Below are 16,834 nucleotides of genomic sequence, written 5' to 3' on the forward strand. Positions count from 1 at the left end.
GTTTAAATAAACTGAATTAAAAAAAAATACTGATCCAAGCCACTATTCTGTATTTGGAAAATCTTCAGTAGAACCTATAAATCTGTTTTAATAAGGACTTTGGGATATTTTAGGATCAGGAAAATTTCATAAATATTGTCTGAGTAAAAAGTTTGATGGCAAAGGAAGTTCAAGTTCTTGACTTTTGAATTGTCTTTGAGTTGTATAGACTTTTGACTTTTTATACATTGTAATACTAGGAAGCAGGGATATTGTCCCAAGAAGCATGAACAATGCATACCTAAGTATAGGGGAAAGAAAGGACAAAGAAAATTATAGAAATGGCATGGGAGAGTTGAATTTTTGTCCCAGATTTATTTCCCAGTTTGCCTTATTATATTAAATTCCTTCAACATTTATCAGAGGACTACTATCTTTCATATCTTTTATCCAAACACATGGTGATTAAAAAAAAAAAAAGATAGAGCTGAGCCCCTGCATTCCATGGGCTCATAATGTGTGAAAAGAAACAAACATCAATATGATAAATGATATCCTGTAGGGATAATCAAGACAGTATGGACTCTAGGAGCTTTCCAGGCAGATAAGAGTGGGGGAACATTCTAAGCAGAAAAGGCAGTATATGAAAATGGCCATCATCAGTTCTTGAAGTTGGAAATAGTTTCAAATAGCACAAAGGAAGTGTAGAAGAATGTTAGGAAAAGAGACTGGAAACATAGGATAGAAGCCAGCTTATAAAGACTCCAGGGCTCTATCTTAATATTGGACTTGATGAAAAAATCATTGAAGAATTATTTATGAGCATTAATAAAATCTTCTCAGATTTGTGAAAGATGAATAAGCCATATGGAGTGGTCCAGTGGGAGACTTAGGAAGGTGTTTTAGGAGGCTCTTGAGGATGTGTAGAGAAGAAATGATAAAGGAGGCTGAACTAGGGCACTGGCTGTGAGAAAGGAGAAAGTGGATCAGACTTAAAGGATATCACAAAGTTAGGAGCCCAGGATTCATGACCATTTATTGTGGGAATGAGGGAGAAGTTTAAGATGACTCCTCAAGTTTCTGTCCTACATGATAGAGATCAAGGAGCCATTTAGAAAGTAGAGAAAACAGGTGAAGAAGCAGGTTGGGGCTGGAGATGGTAATATAAAGAATGCCACATTGAACATGGTAAGTTCAGGACATTGTTGAAAATTTGGGTCTGGCTCAGGAAATATAATGGATATATAGATTTAGAAATCCTCAATCTCAAATTGATGATTGAGGTCATGGATACAAATGAGGTTATGCATGGAAAATACATAGGGTGAAAGAGGCCTACCCTGACTCCAGCTAGTGGCAGCTAGGGCAGAACCATAGAAGGAAGCCAAGGAGTGCCTTGAAAGATAGGAGGCCACTTAGAATGCTGGAGGCAGAAAAGAACACTTTCGGGAATGAAACTGCTGAGCAGTTTTTGTTGCTACAGAGAACTGTTTCTGTATTTGGCAGTTGTAAAGTTTTTGGTAGACCTAATAAGAATGACTTCATTGGCGTGTTTGGGTGCAAGCCAAACTGTTGCCTTGAGAAATAAATCAAAAGAGAGAAAAAGAAGAAATACGTAGTATTTCTTGGCTGTGAAAGGCAGAAACAAGGTCATCAGTAGAGATTGGAAAAGGCTTAGTGAAAGGGAAGGGACTGGAATTTGTTAGCAGATGAAGGGGGAGGGCTGGAGAAACAGGAAGGTTGAAGGTGTAGAGGGGAAGGGTATAATTAATTGCTAGCACAGGCTTCTAGAACGGAACAGGCGAGCATAGGACCAAGAACACAGTAGGAGGCTTGAATCTCGAGCAGGTTATAGAATGTCTTATTTTGATACGAGGGAAAAAGAAAAGGAGGGCTAGGGAGGTAAATAAATTATTGGTTTATTGGGCAGAAACTGAGATTGTTGCAGTGGGGCAGGCCCTGATTTCTTTATGAAGTAGGTAGTAAAGGCATCTCTCAGCAGAGAACATAATGTGTCAATGAAGCAGAAATAACGGTAATGACCTTTATGTCCAGCTGGTGTACAGAGCTGCAGGCAAAAAGCAGAAGTCTATCTTCACCTCAGTTCCTGATACGCCTGATCTTTTAAGAGCCAAGCGAGGACAGAAGCTTCAGAGTCAGGTAAGATTCATAAACCTACAGCGCTGGCAGCACGGGGGGTGGTTATGTGTGGCTGACCACTCCAGGTCAGTGCAGCCCCTCACACTTGGTTGTCCTTGATAAAGCCTAATGGCCCTTAACTTCAAGAAGTAGTTTTCTTTTGGGCCATCATAACTGTGATTGTGTTTTACATAAACAAGTAATCCCATGTCTACTTTTCTAAGTTCTATGCAACTTTTGTTATTGGATGAGTGATCTATGGACTAAACTGCTTGATTCATTCAGTAGGACCTATCTGATGTTCATGACAAATGAAACCACAGTTTATGCATTCAGATGAAAATGGGGAAAGAATGTGTTGAGGGCTTTGCCAGAACCTTCTCATTCTCCCCTTGGCATTCTTTATCACGGGGATTTAGATTGGGCCACACCCAACAGTAAGGGTATTAGGTAACTAGCATGTTGTGCACGTATTTCCAAATGTGAAACACAGAAATAAAAGAACAGAAATATATATGATAAATAAAAAACCAGGACAACAATAGGTAGACATGGCCCTCCCATTTAGTGGGTAGAAATGAGTGAAAATAACTGGATACTAAATAATGAATGTTTTATCTCTATCACATCTGATCCCTATTCTCTGATTAGTATCTGTATGTTGAACTTGCCACCAAAGAAAGACCCCATCACCATGCTGGAAACCAGACCAAAGCCTTGAAGCACGCTAAAGATGTAAAGGACATGGTCAGTGAGGTAAGTTGGGAATTTGGCACCAAAGCGCACTGGGTTAAAGAAAAAAAAAAGTATTCCCTTAAAACCTTCACTTGCTGCCTCTGATCAGAGAGCACACTTCTATAATTGTGCTCAGCAACATTAAAACACGGAAGGTAAGCTATTCTCTTATTGAGCCCGAAACAGCATGTGTCTAGGCTGGATCTGTGATGTGGTTATGAACTGGGAAGGATAAAAACACTTGAACTTACATTTGTCTCTTTTTTTCCATCTTTATGTCTTAGAACAAGTACAAGATTCAGTATGAAAAGATGAAGGATAAGTACACCCCCGTTCCAGATACGCCAATCCTCATCAGAGCCAAGAAGGCCTATTGGAATGCCAGTGATGTATGCATCCCTTTCTTCTTTTCTTCTGTTATGACAGGGACAGCCCAGGTCATCGTACCTAAGAAACAGAAGATATTACAGTCATCCATACTTCAAAGACCTGGCCCACAACATGGGTCATGAGAACAACAACACTGAAACCACAAAAGGGCATAACTAGTATCAGTCAGGCACAGTACTTAAGAATAATGCTGAGAGATGCTAAAAGCCCATTGTTCTTCTTGCCCTTCTGGACAAAACTATGACCTTTTCTAATAATTCTCTGGTAGCATTTTCAGGGATACTTGACAACTAATTGTTACTTATCCATAGCATCATGGTCTTGGAATCAGCCAAACATGGTTTCAAATCCTGTTGCTGTCGCTTGCCCGCTGTATGACTCTATGTTATTTACTTAGTTTCTCTGAGACTCTGTTTTCTTATATGTGAAATGAGGATAATTAGACAAAACAAGGTAATGTACCTAATATTCCTGGTGCAGTGCTGGGCTCTTAGTTGACACTCAGAAAACGTTTGTTCCCTTTCTTCTCTTGACCACCTAAGTCATGAGAATGACACATTCATTAGAATTAGGACAGATTTTCATTTCCCATGCCACATGATCAAGGACGTGACTAGCTTTTAATGGTAATGGGATTACCTGTTAATAAAGATAGGGAATTAATCAGCTCAACGTAGGTAACCTGTTCTTATCAGTTTTGTATCTCAGAGCCCATCTGCAAATGCATTGCACCCATTACCAGAACCAGAATCCTGGAGGATTGGGCATATTGGGACATAAACTCAGGCAAAATCTCAAGCAACCCTATAAGCCCTCAATTTAAGAATATTGCTCTAGGATTTCAAGGCATCTTAAAGTCATTACAGTGATCTCTAAACAGAAATGTGAAAGGATACAGCAAATTGAAACAATATCTCAGTTCATTTAGAGCTGAAAGGAGTTTGCTAACTGGACTAGCCCCTTGGCTCCTGATCCTTTGGGATACCTCAGGTCCCACCCCTGGTGTACAGTTGCACAAGATCCAATGGCCTGATAAATGGGCTGAGCATCTAATGCCAGCATCTCCTAAAACATCCAAAGTAATTAGCATGCTCTTCACTAAAGGTAAAATGCCCATAGAAGTGGCCTAGGTGTTGCTCAGCCCTGCAGCGTACCAACATACCAAGGCACTGGTTTTACACTCTAGGGGTCCAGGGGCAGAACATTTTGCTTAAAATATAAGCTAAGAAAGTCATATACTACCCTCAAAATCTATCCCCTAGGGTATTTTTAGTCGTCTTGTGACATCCTCATCTTTATCACTTCAATGTTAGCTGTTGAATATGAATTTGAACAAGCCCACTCTACATCACCACTCTCTGGGAGTGGTCGTACAGTGAAATTGGCCCCCGGGGCTCATTATGCCCCAAATGGACAGCCCACCCCTAGAACTTTCTCATACCAATGCTGATAACTCTAACCTTTAAAACAGTCCAGTGTAACCAGGGTTGTATCTGGCATTGAGTTTGGCTTATGTATAGGTGGCTGTCCGCACAAGTAGAGCTAAGCAATTTTATGAGATCTGAAAACTAAAGTTACAACGTCAGGAGAAAAGTCATCTTCAATTACGTATTTGCTCAGCTACCGCAAAAGAAAACACTTACTTGAGATTGAAAACAGACTACTCAGAGAAGTACCCATCTTGTGTAAATGGGATGAATCTTGTGTGATATTCTTAGGTTTAAGTCAAGAGATGTTGACAGATCAAGATTATAATATAGCACAAAGATCAAGATTATACCACAAAGATCAAGATTATAAAATAAAATTTTAAGACTGCCTCATGGAGAAGGCATTTTAATACTAAGAGAAACTAAATCTTTCTCCTCTTTCCACGTACATTAGTAAGTCTTGGGCTCAACAAGGCTGTTTTCTTTTTTCCTCCTCCAAATTAGCTTTTTGTTTGTTTCAGATTTAAATAAACTTAAGTAGTTTTAGATTTACAGAAAAGTTGCAGTGATAGTACAGAGAGTTCCCATATACCCTACATCCATTTTTCTCCCTTGTTAATTAATGCTTTACATTACCATTGTACATTTGTCACAACCAATGAGTTCATATTGATATGTTATCATTAACTAAATTCTATACTCTATTCAGGTTTCACCAATTTTTTTTCCCAATGTCCTTTTTCTCTTCCAGGATGTGAAAATGAGCTTTTTAATCTCTCCTAAATTTATTCAAGAGAGAAGACTCAAGAGAGTTCAAGCTGAAAAGAACTCAATTATTTAATTTGGTAGTTTTTTTGTTTTTTGTTTTGTTTTGTTTTGTTTTGTTTTTTACAATCTGTGTGCTTTTTCTCTTTCCAGCTACGCTACAAAGAAACCTTTCAAAAGACCAAAGGAAAATACCACACTGTGAAGGATGCTCTGGACATTGTTTATCATCGCAAAGTCACAGATGACATTAGTAAAGTATGTCCCTACTATTTCTACTTGTGTTGGGCTTAGTAATCTACCATCTTTTTTTTTTTTTTTTAAGTATTCTTCCTTTCTTAAAACTCTCTAGAGAAAAGTAGACTTTTTTACATTAAAGTTGGGTAAGACTTTATAGCTGTCTTTGTGCTTTTACCATAGGTGAAATACAAGGAGAACTACATGAGTCAGTTGGGGATCTGGAGGTCCATTCCTGATCGCCCAGAGCATTTCCACCATCGGGCAGTTACTGATGCAGTCAGTGATGTGAGTTTTAAAATCTTCTGTTTTTACATATAAATTCATATTCCCGTGTGACTTATAAAATTAAACACTGAATAAAAATTGAACACTTGGCTAGATTTTAGATCTTCTATATGGATGTTTAAATCCTAAAACTCCTTGCTAAATAACTGAACTTTAACTTAGGAGAGAGAAATCTATATTCAAATTTATAAACCTACCTGCATAATATCATATTACATGACTGGAAGTGATATGCTTCATTTAAGAAATAGCGTATTTTTGATCTTTTGATGAACAACTTCATGAATCAATGAAGACACATAACAATGCTCATCTGGAAAGAAAAATTTCAGCTCTCTCTCTGAAAATACAGCTGCTGAGGTAATATACTTTCTAGGAAAATATGCCCATTTAATTTGAACTGCTTTAATTAGTATTAAAAAATAAAATCTCCATGTAGAACAGTACACCATAAAATGAGCAGAAATCAGTATTAGTAGAAACTTCTGTTAAATAATTGCCTTAATACTTGAATATACGTCAGCAGTCAGAGCTGCTATTTGGCCTACCTGTATTGACCATAACCTACTGCTGTTTGGAGACAGGTTCGTAAAATTCTTTGATGATGTTCTTCTCCCAGGTAAAATATAAAGAAGATCTGACCTGGCTTAAGGGCATTGGTTGCTATGCCTATGATACCCCTGACTTCACTCTGGCTGAAAAGAACAAGACTCTCTATAGCAAGGTATGTCTACTCAAGTATAAGAGCCACCTGCATGTAACATATTCCAGTGCCCACAGAGAGAATTAGTACCGAAGAAACAACTTTTCATATGTCCATCCCTGTTCTGTTTCTAGACCCTATAGCTAGAGTGCATAGTGAATTGTTCACTCTGCTTAGGAAGTTTCTTCGTACTGACTTCACTGACTGTAGTCGCCATTTATTTGTATCATTTATTTGAATTTGATAAAAAGTCATCTCAGTATAACTCCTCATGGCCCTTTCAGAATTCCCTCCCTATTACTGTGTCTCTGAGTGACTTACCTTGTTAGAGTTGATAGTTGATATGTTAGCAAATATAAAGTGGGGTTATTTTAATCCACAAATCTGATATGTGACTTGAAGCAAATAACTTGGTTTTTCTGTCCTCATTTTCCTATTTACAAAATAAAGCAGTTGGACTAGCTTCCTCTAAATTCTAAAATAGGAGTCAACAAATTTTTCTGAAAAGTGCCAGGTAGTAAATATTTTAGATGTTATGGACCACGTTCTGTCACATAGTCTTTGTTATAATTCCCTAAAATTATTTAAAAAAAATATTTTTAGTTCATGGGGTCATTTCAAAGCAGATGGTGATTTAGATGTTAGCTCACCTCTGCTTTAAAGTATTATGACTATCTGATTAATTACTGGAAAATCATTTCAAATTAATGGATTAAAAATGCCCTCAAGTTCACCTGGAGTAAAACAAAATAAAATAATAATCAATATAATATATAGAAACAAAGAAGAAACTAATTTGTATTTTTGCCTAGAATGGAAGATGGATTTGACATCCATTCAATAAAGTATGTCTTGTGGGGCTAGTGTTTAGGGTTTCCATGTGGGTATACTTTTCATTGCCTTAGGAGACAAAGTAAGTGTTCAGTAACTGCTTGTTAGCCTCCACTGAATAAATTGTCTCAGTTGTATGATAAAATAAATGACATGTCTTGTTCTTAAGGTAATCACAGCCTGCTATCAAGTAACCATGTTCTGTTTTCTCTAGTATAAGTATAAAGAGGTATTTGAAAGGACAAAGTCAGATTTCAAGTATGAAGCAGATTGTCCAATCAATAAGCATTTCAAGTATGCAACTCAATTGATGAATGAGGTATGTATGACATTATCCAGTTCAACCTATTCAGTTCCCTTAAGAAGTCTATAGAGTTATTTGATTGAAGCCCAATACATAAAATGACAGGAAAGTCCATTTAAATATTGATTCAAGATAAAGATTTGGGCTCTTATAATGTCACCACCTGATGGGCTCTGCTAAAAGCAGAGGGAATAAACTGTCCAGTAAATAAAACAAGTGAAGGGACTGTCCAGAGTGGTGTAAGGGTCCCACAGCCATCATTGCCTCTGTTTGCACTAGCATAGGGCAGCACAGCCCTTTAGGTGACAAGAGGGAGGAGGTCAAGGATTTTGTTGACTAACAGCTGAACTCCTTTAAAAATGATATTGTGGAGCATTGGGAGACCCAGAAGCTCAAGGTTCATTTGGAGTCCCTTACCAAGGCACAGAAATGGCAGTGGTTGAAATAACTACCCCTAAAGGGATAGTTGTGATTCATGCATTCAAATGTAGTGCCATTTGTTACTCATATTGGTGCAGAGAAGTATCCATTTGCACCCAAATCTTTTCTGGAACTGTTGTAGCAATAATTTAAATTTAGCTTAAAATGGCCAAAAATGAGCAAGCTATGAATTAACTTATGTTTGGATGGCTTTATATTTAATTTCCTATCTTTGGATTTTCCATGGATTTATGTAAATTAAAAAACAATTTTAGAAAATTAGTAAAATGTATCCAACAATGAAAATGTAGCCAATAGTATATTTATTTCAATATATGAATCTTGTGTTGTTTCTGTTATTTTTAAATTTGATATCGTTTATTTTCAGTAGATTTCCAGGCAAGATGACTGAAGAATTACTGCAATAGCTTCCTAGGAAGACAGTATTGATATATTTTCTTTCTGTTTTCATAATTTGCAAAAGATTTCTAGGGTCTCTTTTATAATCAAATTCACTACCATTAGAAGACTGGTAGAATTTGCCCATGAATATGCTTTTTTGATTCTCACAGCCTTAGATAGTAAACCTGTAGTTCATCAGTGCCTCACTTAAGATGCCACAAAACCTAACATTGCTAATGGCATCATATTTAAAGATGGAAGATGTTTACGCACAAGGTAGTCCAATTTTGGTGTCATCAGTCATATCTATCCCAAGCCCCACCCTTCTCTAGGTGATCTTCACTTGACTCTCTTTGCCTCCATGTTGTTACTACCCTGGATGCCTTAGGAGCCCACCTCTAGAAATGACCTATTTCTGGTTCTCTGGAGTGTTTATCTTGGGACATTTCTGTGTAGCCTTGAAGTTGTACTCTTGCTATAATTTGATATGATGTTTGAGCAGAAAAAATACAGAGCTGATTATGAGCAGCGGAAAGATAAATACCACCTGGTAGTCGATGAGCCTAGACATCTGCTGGCTAAGATCGCAGGCGACCAGATAAGTCAGGTACTGTGATGGGGCTGGCTGGACAGCCCAGGCAGGACTGTGCTCCAGATTTCTCATGAGATGTCGTTCCGTCTGCTGCAAGGATGTCATAGGTTCTGCCTATGATATTGGGATGTTCTGTTTCAAATATCTGTCTAGCCACCCAAAGAGCCCATGAGCTATTTGAGTGTGCCAGTCCATGCTCTGTGTCCTCACATATGCTGTGGTGAAGATAAAAAGAAAAGCTGGGGCCCCTCACCTTTATTTTTCTGGAGGGTCTAATTGTAAGCTGCAAATTGAGTTGGAAAAGCAAAAACAAAGACAAAAATTCATGGAAGGAAAGAAGACAGAACATCGTCGTGGAGTTTTCTACTCCAACGATGTCTTCTTTTCCTGTAAGGCAATGCTAGCGGGATGAGCTATCTTACCTCCCATTCACAAGGACTGCGGATGCTCAACTGCAAGTATTGCGGTCATTCTACTTGGCAGTATAATGGGTTTAGTGTCTTCACCCACATGTATATTTGAGTACATAAAGTGTGCGTGCCTACATCTCTTCACTCAGAAGTGATTGGGATATAGAGCCATGTTCTTTTCTGTCTTCATAAGTCTCTTCTGTGCTTCACTGCTCTTTGCATGAACAGAGAAAATATAAATCTAGTGCCAAGATGCTTCTGAAACAAGGATGTAATGAAATTCTGCGTCCAGATATGTTGACTGCCCTCTACAACACACTCATGTGGAGCCAGGTAATGTTTGATAATGATGTGAAGAAGAGATTGAGAGGCCTTGAAGGCATTCACTTTTACCCTTCCCTTGATTTCCTTCCCCGGCTCCCTGCCCAAACTGGTTTCGTGTGATTAAGCTGCATAAATATTCACTCTTTATAAATGAACTCTGGCTTGGCCAAGAGTGATGATGCAGCAGCCATCATCTGTACATCATCTAGTAACTCCTAGTAAGATTAACCGAGACTTTTTTAAACTTTATTTCTAAATTGGTATAACTTTAATTTCAATTTTTTAAATATTTTCCCCAAGAAATGGGTTCCTGGGGCGCCTGGGTGGCTCAGTCGGTTAAGCGTCCGACTTCAGCTCAGGTCACGATCTCGAGGTCTGTGAGTTCGAGCCCCGCGTCAGGCTCTGTGCTAACAGCTCAGAGCCTGGAGCCTGCTTCCGATTCTGTGTCTCCCTCTCTCTCTGACCCTCCCCCGTTCATGCTCTGTCTCTGTTTCAAAAATAAATAAACTTAAAAAAATAAAATAAAAAAAAAAAGAAATGGGTTCCTTATGGATTAAGGAAATTAAGTAGATTCAATGGCTTCTAAAATATATGAATAATATTTTCATCATCTAATACCTGTTGTTCAGTGATCACTACAACTGTACCATTTGGGAGGGATGAAGACCGCAGGGCAGCTCTCTGAATCTTACACACGTTTATGGCCTCTCGTTTGATGCTGATTTGCTAGGTTATTTCCAACATATCTGTCCTCACACACACACGTGTTAGTGACGTTTCTGGTGACATTGCCTTCCCACAAGGTCAGTTGAAGCTCACATCACCACTTTTCCATCACATGCTGAGAGGTACATTTGAAGCAGCGAAACAAAAGACAAAAAACAAAAAACAGTGATAATTTTGCTTAACTACCAGATATAATGTTAGTAAAATGCCATTGTTCCCCCCAAAAAACACAATTTTTAATCAGTCTTTTGTATTAGAAACTCATTTTATCACTTACGTTTGACACCAAATCAATACGTGAAATGAAGGGGATGAGGTCTACATAGAAAATCCTGTTTGCCTGAACTTTTTCCTGTGTCCTGCCTGATATGATCAGCAGATAGTTGTGCATGAAATTTTGTTGTGCTCTCTGTATCTGTACTGCTTTAAACAGCTTATGTGCATGAAAACAACCCGTGACTTGGAAATTACGAAAGTGAGTGTCTTTTTAAAAATGATAACTACTTTATACCATGTATACTCCTTTTTTATTTGATATCTGTTTCATCTTTGACATGGATACATGCCTTAAGACATTATACATATTTGATGCAGCATATTGTAAGTAATCATTACCTGTCAGAGTCCAGAGAACAAGGGTCCAGTCCTGGCTCTGAGATTCACTCTGTATGTGTCCCTTAGTTCAGTCTTTTAACCTCTCTGGGCCTGAGTTTCCACATGTATGCAAATATAGAAAATGTCACTTATTATTTGCTACTCCATTACACTGTCACTATCAAATATGGACTTATATTAAACATTTCTCTTAGGATTAAGAGAGAAAGTATGACACCATGCCCCACATTCCCCACATCTGTGACTTATGTATTAATCCTACGATTTGCTGTGGGACTCTCTCAAGAAGAAAATTAGATCCTTAAAGCCCTTGATTCTACTTCAAGTTAACTTGTTCTTCTCTTCTACAATTTAGATCAAGTACAAGAAAGACTATGAAAAATCAAAGGACAAATTTACCTCAGTTGTGGATACTCCAGAACACCTGCGTACTACCAAAGTCAACAAACAAATTAGTGATGTAAGTGCAAGAAACACTGAATGGATTCTCAAAGTCAGGGAGCATTTGCAAATACGGAGAGACGTTTTTGATTGTCACAACGTCTGGAAGATTCTACTGCCATTTAGTGGGAGGGAGACGGGGATGTTAAATGTCCTGGTATGCTTACAATTCTTCTTTTGTAATAAAGAATTATTTCAACTAAATCGGCAGACACACCGTTTTAGAGGCAGTGGAGCTTTAGCAGAAAGCATGAAATTACCTGTTGAGTTTATAGAATTGTCTTTCCCTTATGTACACTAAAAAAATCCAAAAAAAAATTGTGTCTATATTTTATATTACATTGTATTATAAATTAAGATGTACTATATTGTCTCCTTCTGCTTTCACTTCTCCTTCAGATACTTTATAAATTGGAATACAACAAGGCCAAACCCAGAGGCTACACCACAATCCACGACACACCCATGTTGCTGCATGTCAGAAAGGTCAAAGATGAAGTCAGTGATGTAAGTACAAGAATGGCTTTGCAGCACCTGGTATCTTGGGCTCTTGCTAACATGATACAATAAACCCTTTTCCAGTTACCTATTCCTGTGTAGCAATCATCCTAAAATTCAGTGGCTTGAAACAAGAATCGTCTTTTTTTGCTCGTGATTCTGTGAACTAACTGGGCACAGATGAGTGGACCCTCTCCATCATGTGCTGTTGGCAGGCCGCTGAAGCCCAGGTGGGCCAGGACATCTAGGATGGCTCACTCACATAGCTGGCAGCTGAGGATGGCTATGGGCTAAGAGCTGGACTGTTGCATAGACAGGAACCCTTGTATGTGTCCTTTCCATATGGTTTGTACATGTCAAAGCACAGTAGAAGGGTTCCAAGAGCCTGAGATAGAAACTTCCAGACCAGGTAAGGGCTACTCTTAGAATTGACAGAGTCACTTTCACCATATTTTGCTAGGCATGGTGCATATCCAGATTCAAGGGACGAAGAGATAAGTGCCACCTTGGATGAACAAATGGCACGACCACATTGCAGAGAAGCACAGAGGGGGTGCGGGTAGGGGTTGTGGCATTGTTGAAGCCATTTTGAAAAATGCAGTGTGCCATAAACGCAGTGTGCTATTAATGTTCTGTAAGCTTTATCTTGACACAGAAGAACAAGGTAACCATTAAATTCTAACACTCTGAATTTGAGGAGAAATTGTATTAATAAATTTTCAGATATGTAGCTAGATTCTGTGGTTGAAGGCTATCTCCATTTTAGTTTAAAAAATAGATTAAAATTTTTAAAGAACTCCATGGCTATATGGGCACAAGAAAGAATAGTAAAGGCAACTGTAGAATAGCTCATCCCTACCCCAAAACCTTGACTATGGCTGGTGCACAGGCATTCTTTGGTAGGTAAATAAATGTGTTCACACTGCTGACCCGGAGTTGCCATGAAAAATGTTAATTACGTCCAGTGCACTGTTTATGAAGGCAGAAATGTATAGAACATTTTAAAAATGTTTTTTATGTGAAAATAAGTTTTGGCACTTCAAACATGAACATCACTGGTTCATAAACACTTATCAGATCCTCTGTGTGGAGCCGTCCATTCCCTCTCACTGTAGAAAAACGAAGCATTTCTGTATCCATTCCCTCAAACTTTCTGATTATAACAATAACCGGAGATATGAAAAATGTGGATGTTTCCCTAAAAATACTGATTTACTAGGTCTATGGCAAAGTGGCAGATGATCGTGATTTATATCACGAATCATATGATATAAGGGGCTTCCTTAGAACAGTTTTACTTCAGGCTGAACACTAAAACCCAAAGTCCTCTGCAACAAGTAGTGGGAAGACCCCAAGGGTGTCCCAGAGCCTGGATTTAAGAGGAGCCGAAGTGGGTGAAGCTAGAAACACCAGGCCCAGGATGGGCAAGTACCTGTTGAGCCCACAGAGGCTAAGCTTTCCCATTCTCTCTCTCCCATCCAAACCCACACACGCCCAACTTGCTAGATGTGGCTCTGGCAATTATGGTAGTGGACAGCACCCATCAGTTCCTTCATTTTTCAAAACCTGGTGCACAATCTTTGTCCTCAAGGGGTTCAACTTAATGGAAGAATAGACTGGTAAGCACATAATTACAACACAATGAGGTAACAGCCAGAAGTGTGGGGGCACAGAAGGAGGCAAGACTAACAACATCTGGGTAAGCTAGTGGGGGGATTTTCTCTTCCATCAGCAGTTTTCAAGATGTGCTGAACTCAGGATTTTCTGATTTGGGGAAAGGAAAACACACATGGCCCTTTCAGCCAAGCTTAGGGGACATAAATCCTACGGTGACCCTGGTGAGCATACTCCATCTATTCTGGGGAGCTAGTTTTAAGACCTGAGACAGGAATGTGCATGGCTACATTCTTTCTTCACAACAGGTTATTCTGTCTTAAGAAGCATTATGTATTACAGTCATGATTTTAATTTTTTGTCATTTTTTAAAAATGCTTAGGTCACCAAAAAAATTAACCTTGTCACTGTGTTTCCTCCCACAGCTGAAATACAAAGAAGTTTACCAAAGAAATAAGTCCAACTGCACCATTGTGCCAGATGCTGTTCATATCAAAGCAGCCAAGGATGCCTACAAGGTCAACACCAATGTAAGTTCCAGAAACTTCCCTAAGTCTAATGAGGGATTTATCCAGCTTCTGCAGGACACATGACCTCCTTTTACATCTCTTCAGGTGACTGAGCTATAATGAGTCTGGATCAAGAGTTAGGCCCCAGCAGCGTGATTAATGATGCTGGAATCTAAATGCTGCCTTTGGTTGTCACAAAAGAGACGGGGAAGAGCACAGGTGGCCTAACCCTGTACGACAGATGGCACGCCCCTCAGCCTGTGTGCTAGGTGGCTGAAGAATAGGAGATTTTATTCTGAAATAAGTGTTTCAGCATCTTTCATTCCCTCCACCCTCTGTATCCTCCTCCTGCCTTGAATCCTAGAACCTGCTTCTTCTGGAAAACACACACACACACACACATGCACACACGCACACACACACATTTCAGTTACTTGAGGCTGTCAGAGGTTGGCCTAGGCCTTTCTCCTTTTCAGATCTCCCTGCACGGACTCCTTACTTTTTTTGTGGTGGGACATCTTAAAGCCTCAACCACAGAAACATTTTTGTGCATTTAGAGGAGTATTGACTTTTAAGATATATAGATGGTTAAATAATGAAACCGTAATAACTCAATGAGTGCCCACTAGTGCCAGAGGGAACATATATTTATCAGGGTCAGCAGACACCTTTAGGGGCTGGCAGGTATTGTAGGTGTCCCGAGGTTGGATTGAGCGATAGGTAGCAGGATGGGTGTGTAAAAAAGCAAATGCAGTAAAATGTACATTGTAGAATCCAGGCATGTATGGATGGGTAGGTATTCTCTCAGATTCTTGCAGCTCTGTTGTATATTTGAAAAATTTCATAATAACATGGGGAGAAACCTCATAGAATAGCACCAAAAGCAACCCTCATGTCAAAAGCATGCAGATTTTATTATGTGCAAAAGGTACCTTGACTAAAAAGAAAAAGAGTGAGGAAAGAAATGTGCCTGACAGTGAGGGCTGTTCCAAGGAAAAATTAAATTATGTAGCACCTGTACCTCAGATTTGGCCCCAGGCCACCAGCTGCCCAGCTCAGGTGAAAGTCTAGCAAGTGTGCAAGTGTCTCCAAAACCAGACTCTGCAGGTTCGAGTCCCAGCTTTGCCATTTACTAGCTGCCTCCCCTTGGGCAGGTTGTTTAGCCCTCTCCATGGTTCTTCAGCTGTCAATTTCATGCAGTTGTTATAAAGATTAAAATGAGTTCATAGTTATGAAGCACTTAGAAGAGTGCCTGGCATGAAATAAATACTATAAGTTTAATAATTAAAAAGACAATTAAGCCTGAGTTTAGCTAGAAATTAACGGTACTTGACTCTGAAGATGATAAAGCTGCACTGGCAGATTTAGGATTATTTCACCTGGAGGCCTTTAAAATTTTTAGCCCCTATTTTGAGACCAAATGGTCCCACAAGATGACCTTTTAAATGGCTGACTAGTTGCATAAATTGTACAGAAATGTTAATTGGGGCTCTCTCTTGCATAAAGAACAGTGATAATGTTGTCTGTTGAAATGCAAGAGGAGTCCCTCTGTGCCACATGCGGTTATGAATTCAGTCCACTGACCAAAATGATTGATTTCCATCTTGTTATAAACAGCTGGACTACAAGAAACTGTATGAGGCCAACAAAGCCCACTGGAGGTGGACCCCTGACCGACCGGACTTCATCCAGGCAGCCAAGTCGTCCCTGCAGCAGAGCGATGTGAGATGGGAGAGAGGGTTGGGCTCTATGACACACGCCTGAGGCAGAAAAAATGAAAGACTACTCATAATAGCCACTGTTGCGGGTGTCAGCCTAGTTCACTTGAGATCCAGTAAGGATGGGGGGAGGGGCAGTGTGAGGGGTGGAAGGCAAGTACAGGAAGCAGAGCCGCTGCCGTGGAGCCTGGTCTCCTGCAGGTGGGGTTGGAAACTGGGGTGAGCAGGCTGGGAGGGCTTGGTCCTGGCCACGGGGCTGGAGAGGGGGAGCCCAGCATGCAGTGAGGGGCCAGGAAGCCTCTGCCCCCATTCCAGCAGCAAGTCGTCATAGTGCCCTTCAAAGGAGGATCCCTTACAAATTTAATCAAATGCCCGCTTCTTCCTCTGCCTTTCTTCTGTTTCAGTTTGAATATAAGCTGGACCGAGAGTTCCTCAAGGGTTGCAAGCTCTCTGTCACTGATGATAAAGACATGGTCTTGGCCCTGAGGAATTCTATAATAGAAAGTGACGTAAGTATCCGGTGCCTTCCATGATGGCTCACCTCACTCGGGGCTGTCCTCTGTGGCACAGTCTCCAGCCACACCCAAGGAACGACAGAGAAGGCTGCTGGTGTAGGAGCTCAGGCGTGAGTCCTGAAATACGACCCTGCCCCTTGAACACCAGCCACATGGCGGGGTAGGGCCACAGCAGAGGGAAACCACTAAATCCAGGTGTTCATTCTTGTTTTATACTGCACCACGACATAATTCACACAGCAAGAATTG

The 16,834-nt window shown here is 39.8% G+C and overlaps 1 protein-coding gene across 1 annotated transcript in view; it reads left to right on the plus strand.

The window, feature by feature from the left end:
* NEB (nebulin) overlaps window positions 1–16,834 on the plus strand; it is a 211,725-nt gene that overhangs the window by 160,165 nt on the left and 34,726 nt on the right. Inside the window, exons 106-118 of the mRNA XM_047083946.1 lie at window positions 2,035–2,139; window positions 2,770–2,874; window positions 3,138–3,242; window positions 5,592–5,696; window positions 5,859–5,963; window positions 6,583–6,687; window positions 7,712–7,816; window positions 9,126–9,230; window positions 11,646–11,750; window positions 12,131–12,238; window positions 14,269–14,373; window positions 15,970–16,074; window positions 16,475–16,579. Coding sequence (XP_046939902.1) covers window positions 2,035–2,139; window positions 2,770–2,874; window positions 3,138–3,242; window positions 5,592–5,696; window positions 5,859–5,963; window positions 6,583–6,687; window positions 7,712–7,816; window positions 9,126–9,230; window positions 11,646–11,750; window positions 12,131–12,238; window positions 14,269–14,373; window positions 15,970–16,074; window positions 16,475–16,579 — 1,368 coding nt within the window. The remainder of the gene's footprint in view (window positions 1–2,034; window positions 2,140–2,769; window positions 2,875–3,137; window positions 3,243–5,591; window positions 5,697–5,858; window positions 5,964–6,582; window positions 6,688–7,711; window positions 7,817–9,125; window positions 9,231–11,645; window positions 11,751–12,130; window positions 12,239–14,268; window positions 14,374–15,969; window positions 16,075–16,474; window positions 16,580–16,834) is intronic.

The sequence above is a fragment of the Lynx rufus genome, unplaced genomic scaffold (assembly GCF_022079265.1).
Source record: "Lynx rufus isolate CCGP_SWC_20201006 ecotype Redwood Valley unplaced genomic scaffold, mLynRuf1.p SCAF_2, whole genome shotgun sequence".
NCBI classification, from domain to species: domain Eukaryota; kingdom Metazoa; phylum Chordata; class Mammalia; order Carnivora; family Felidae; genus Lynx; species Lynx rufus.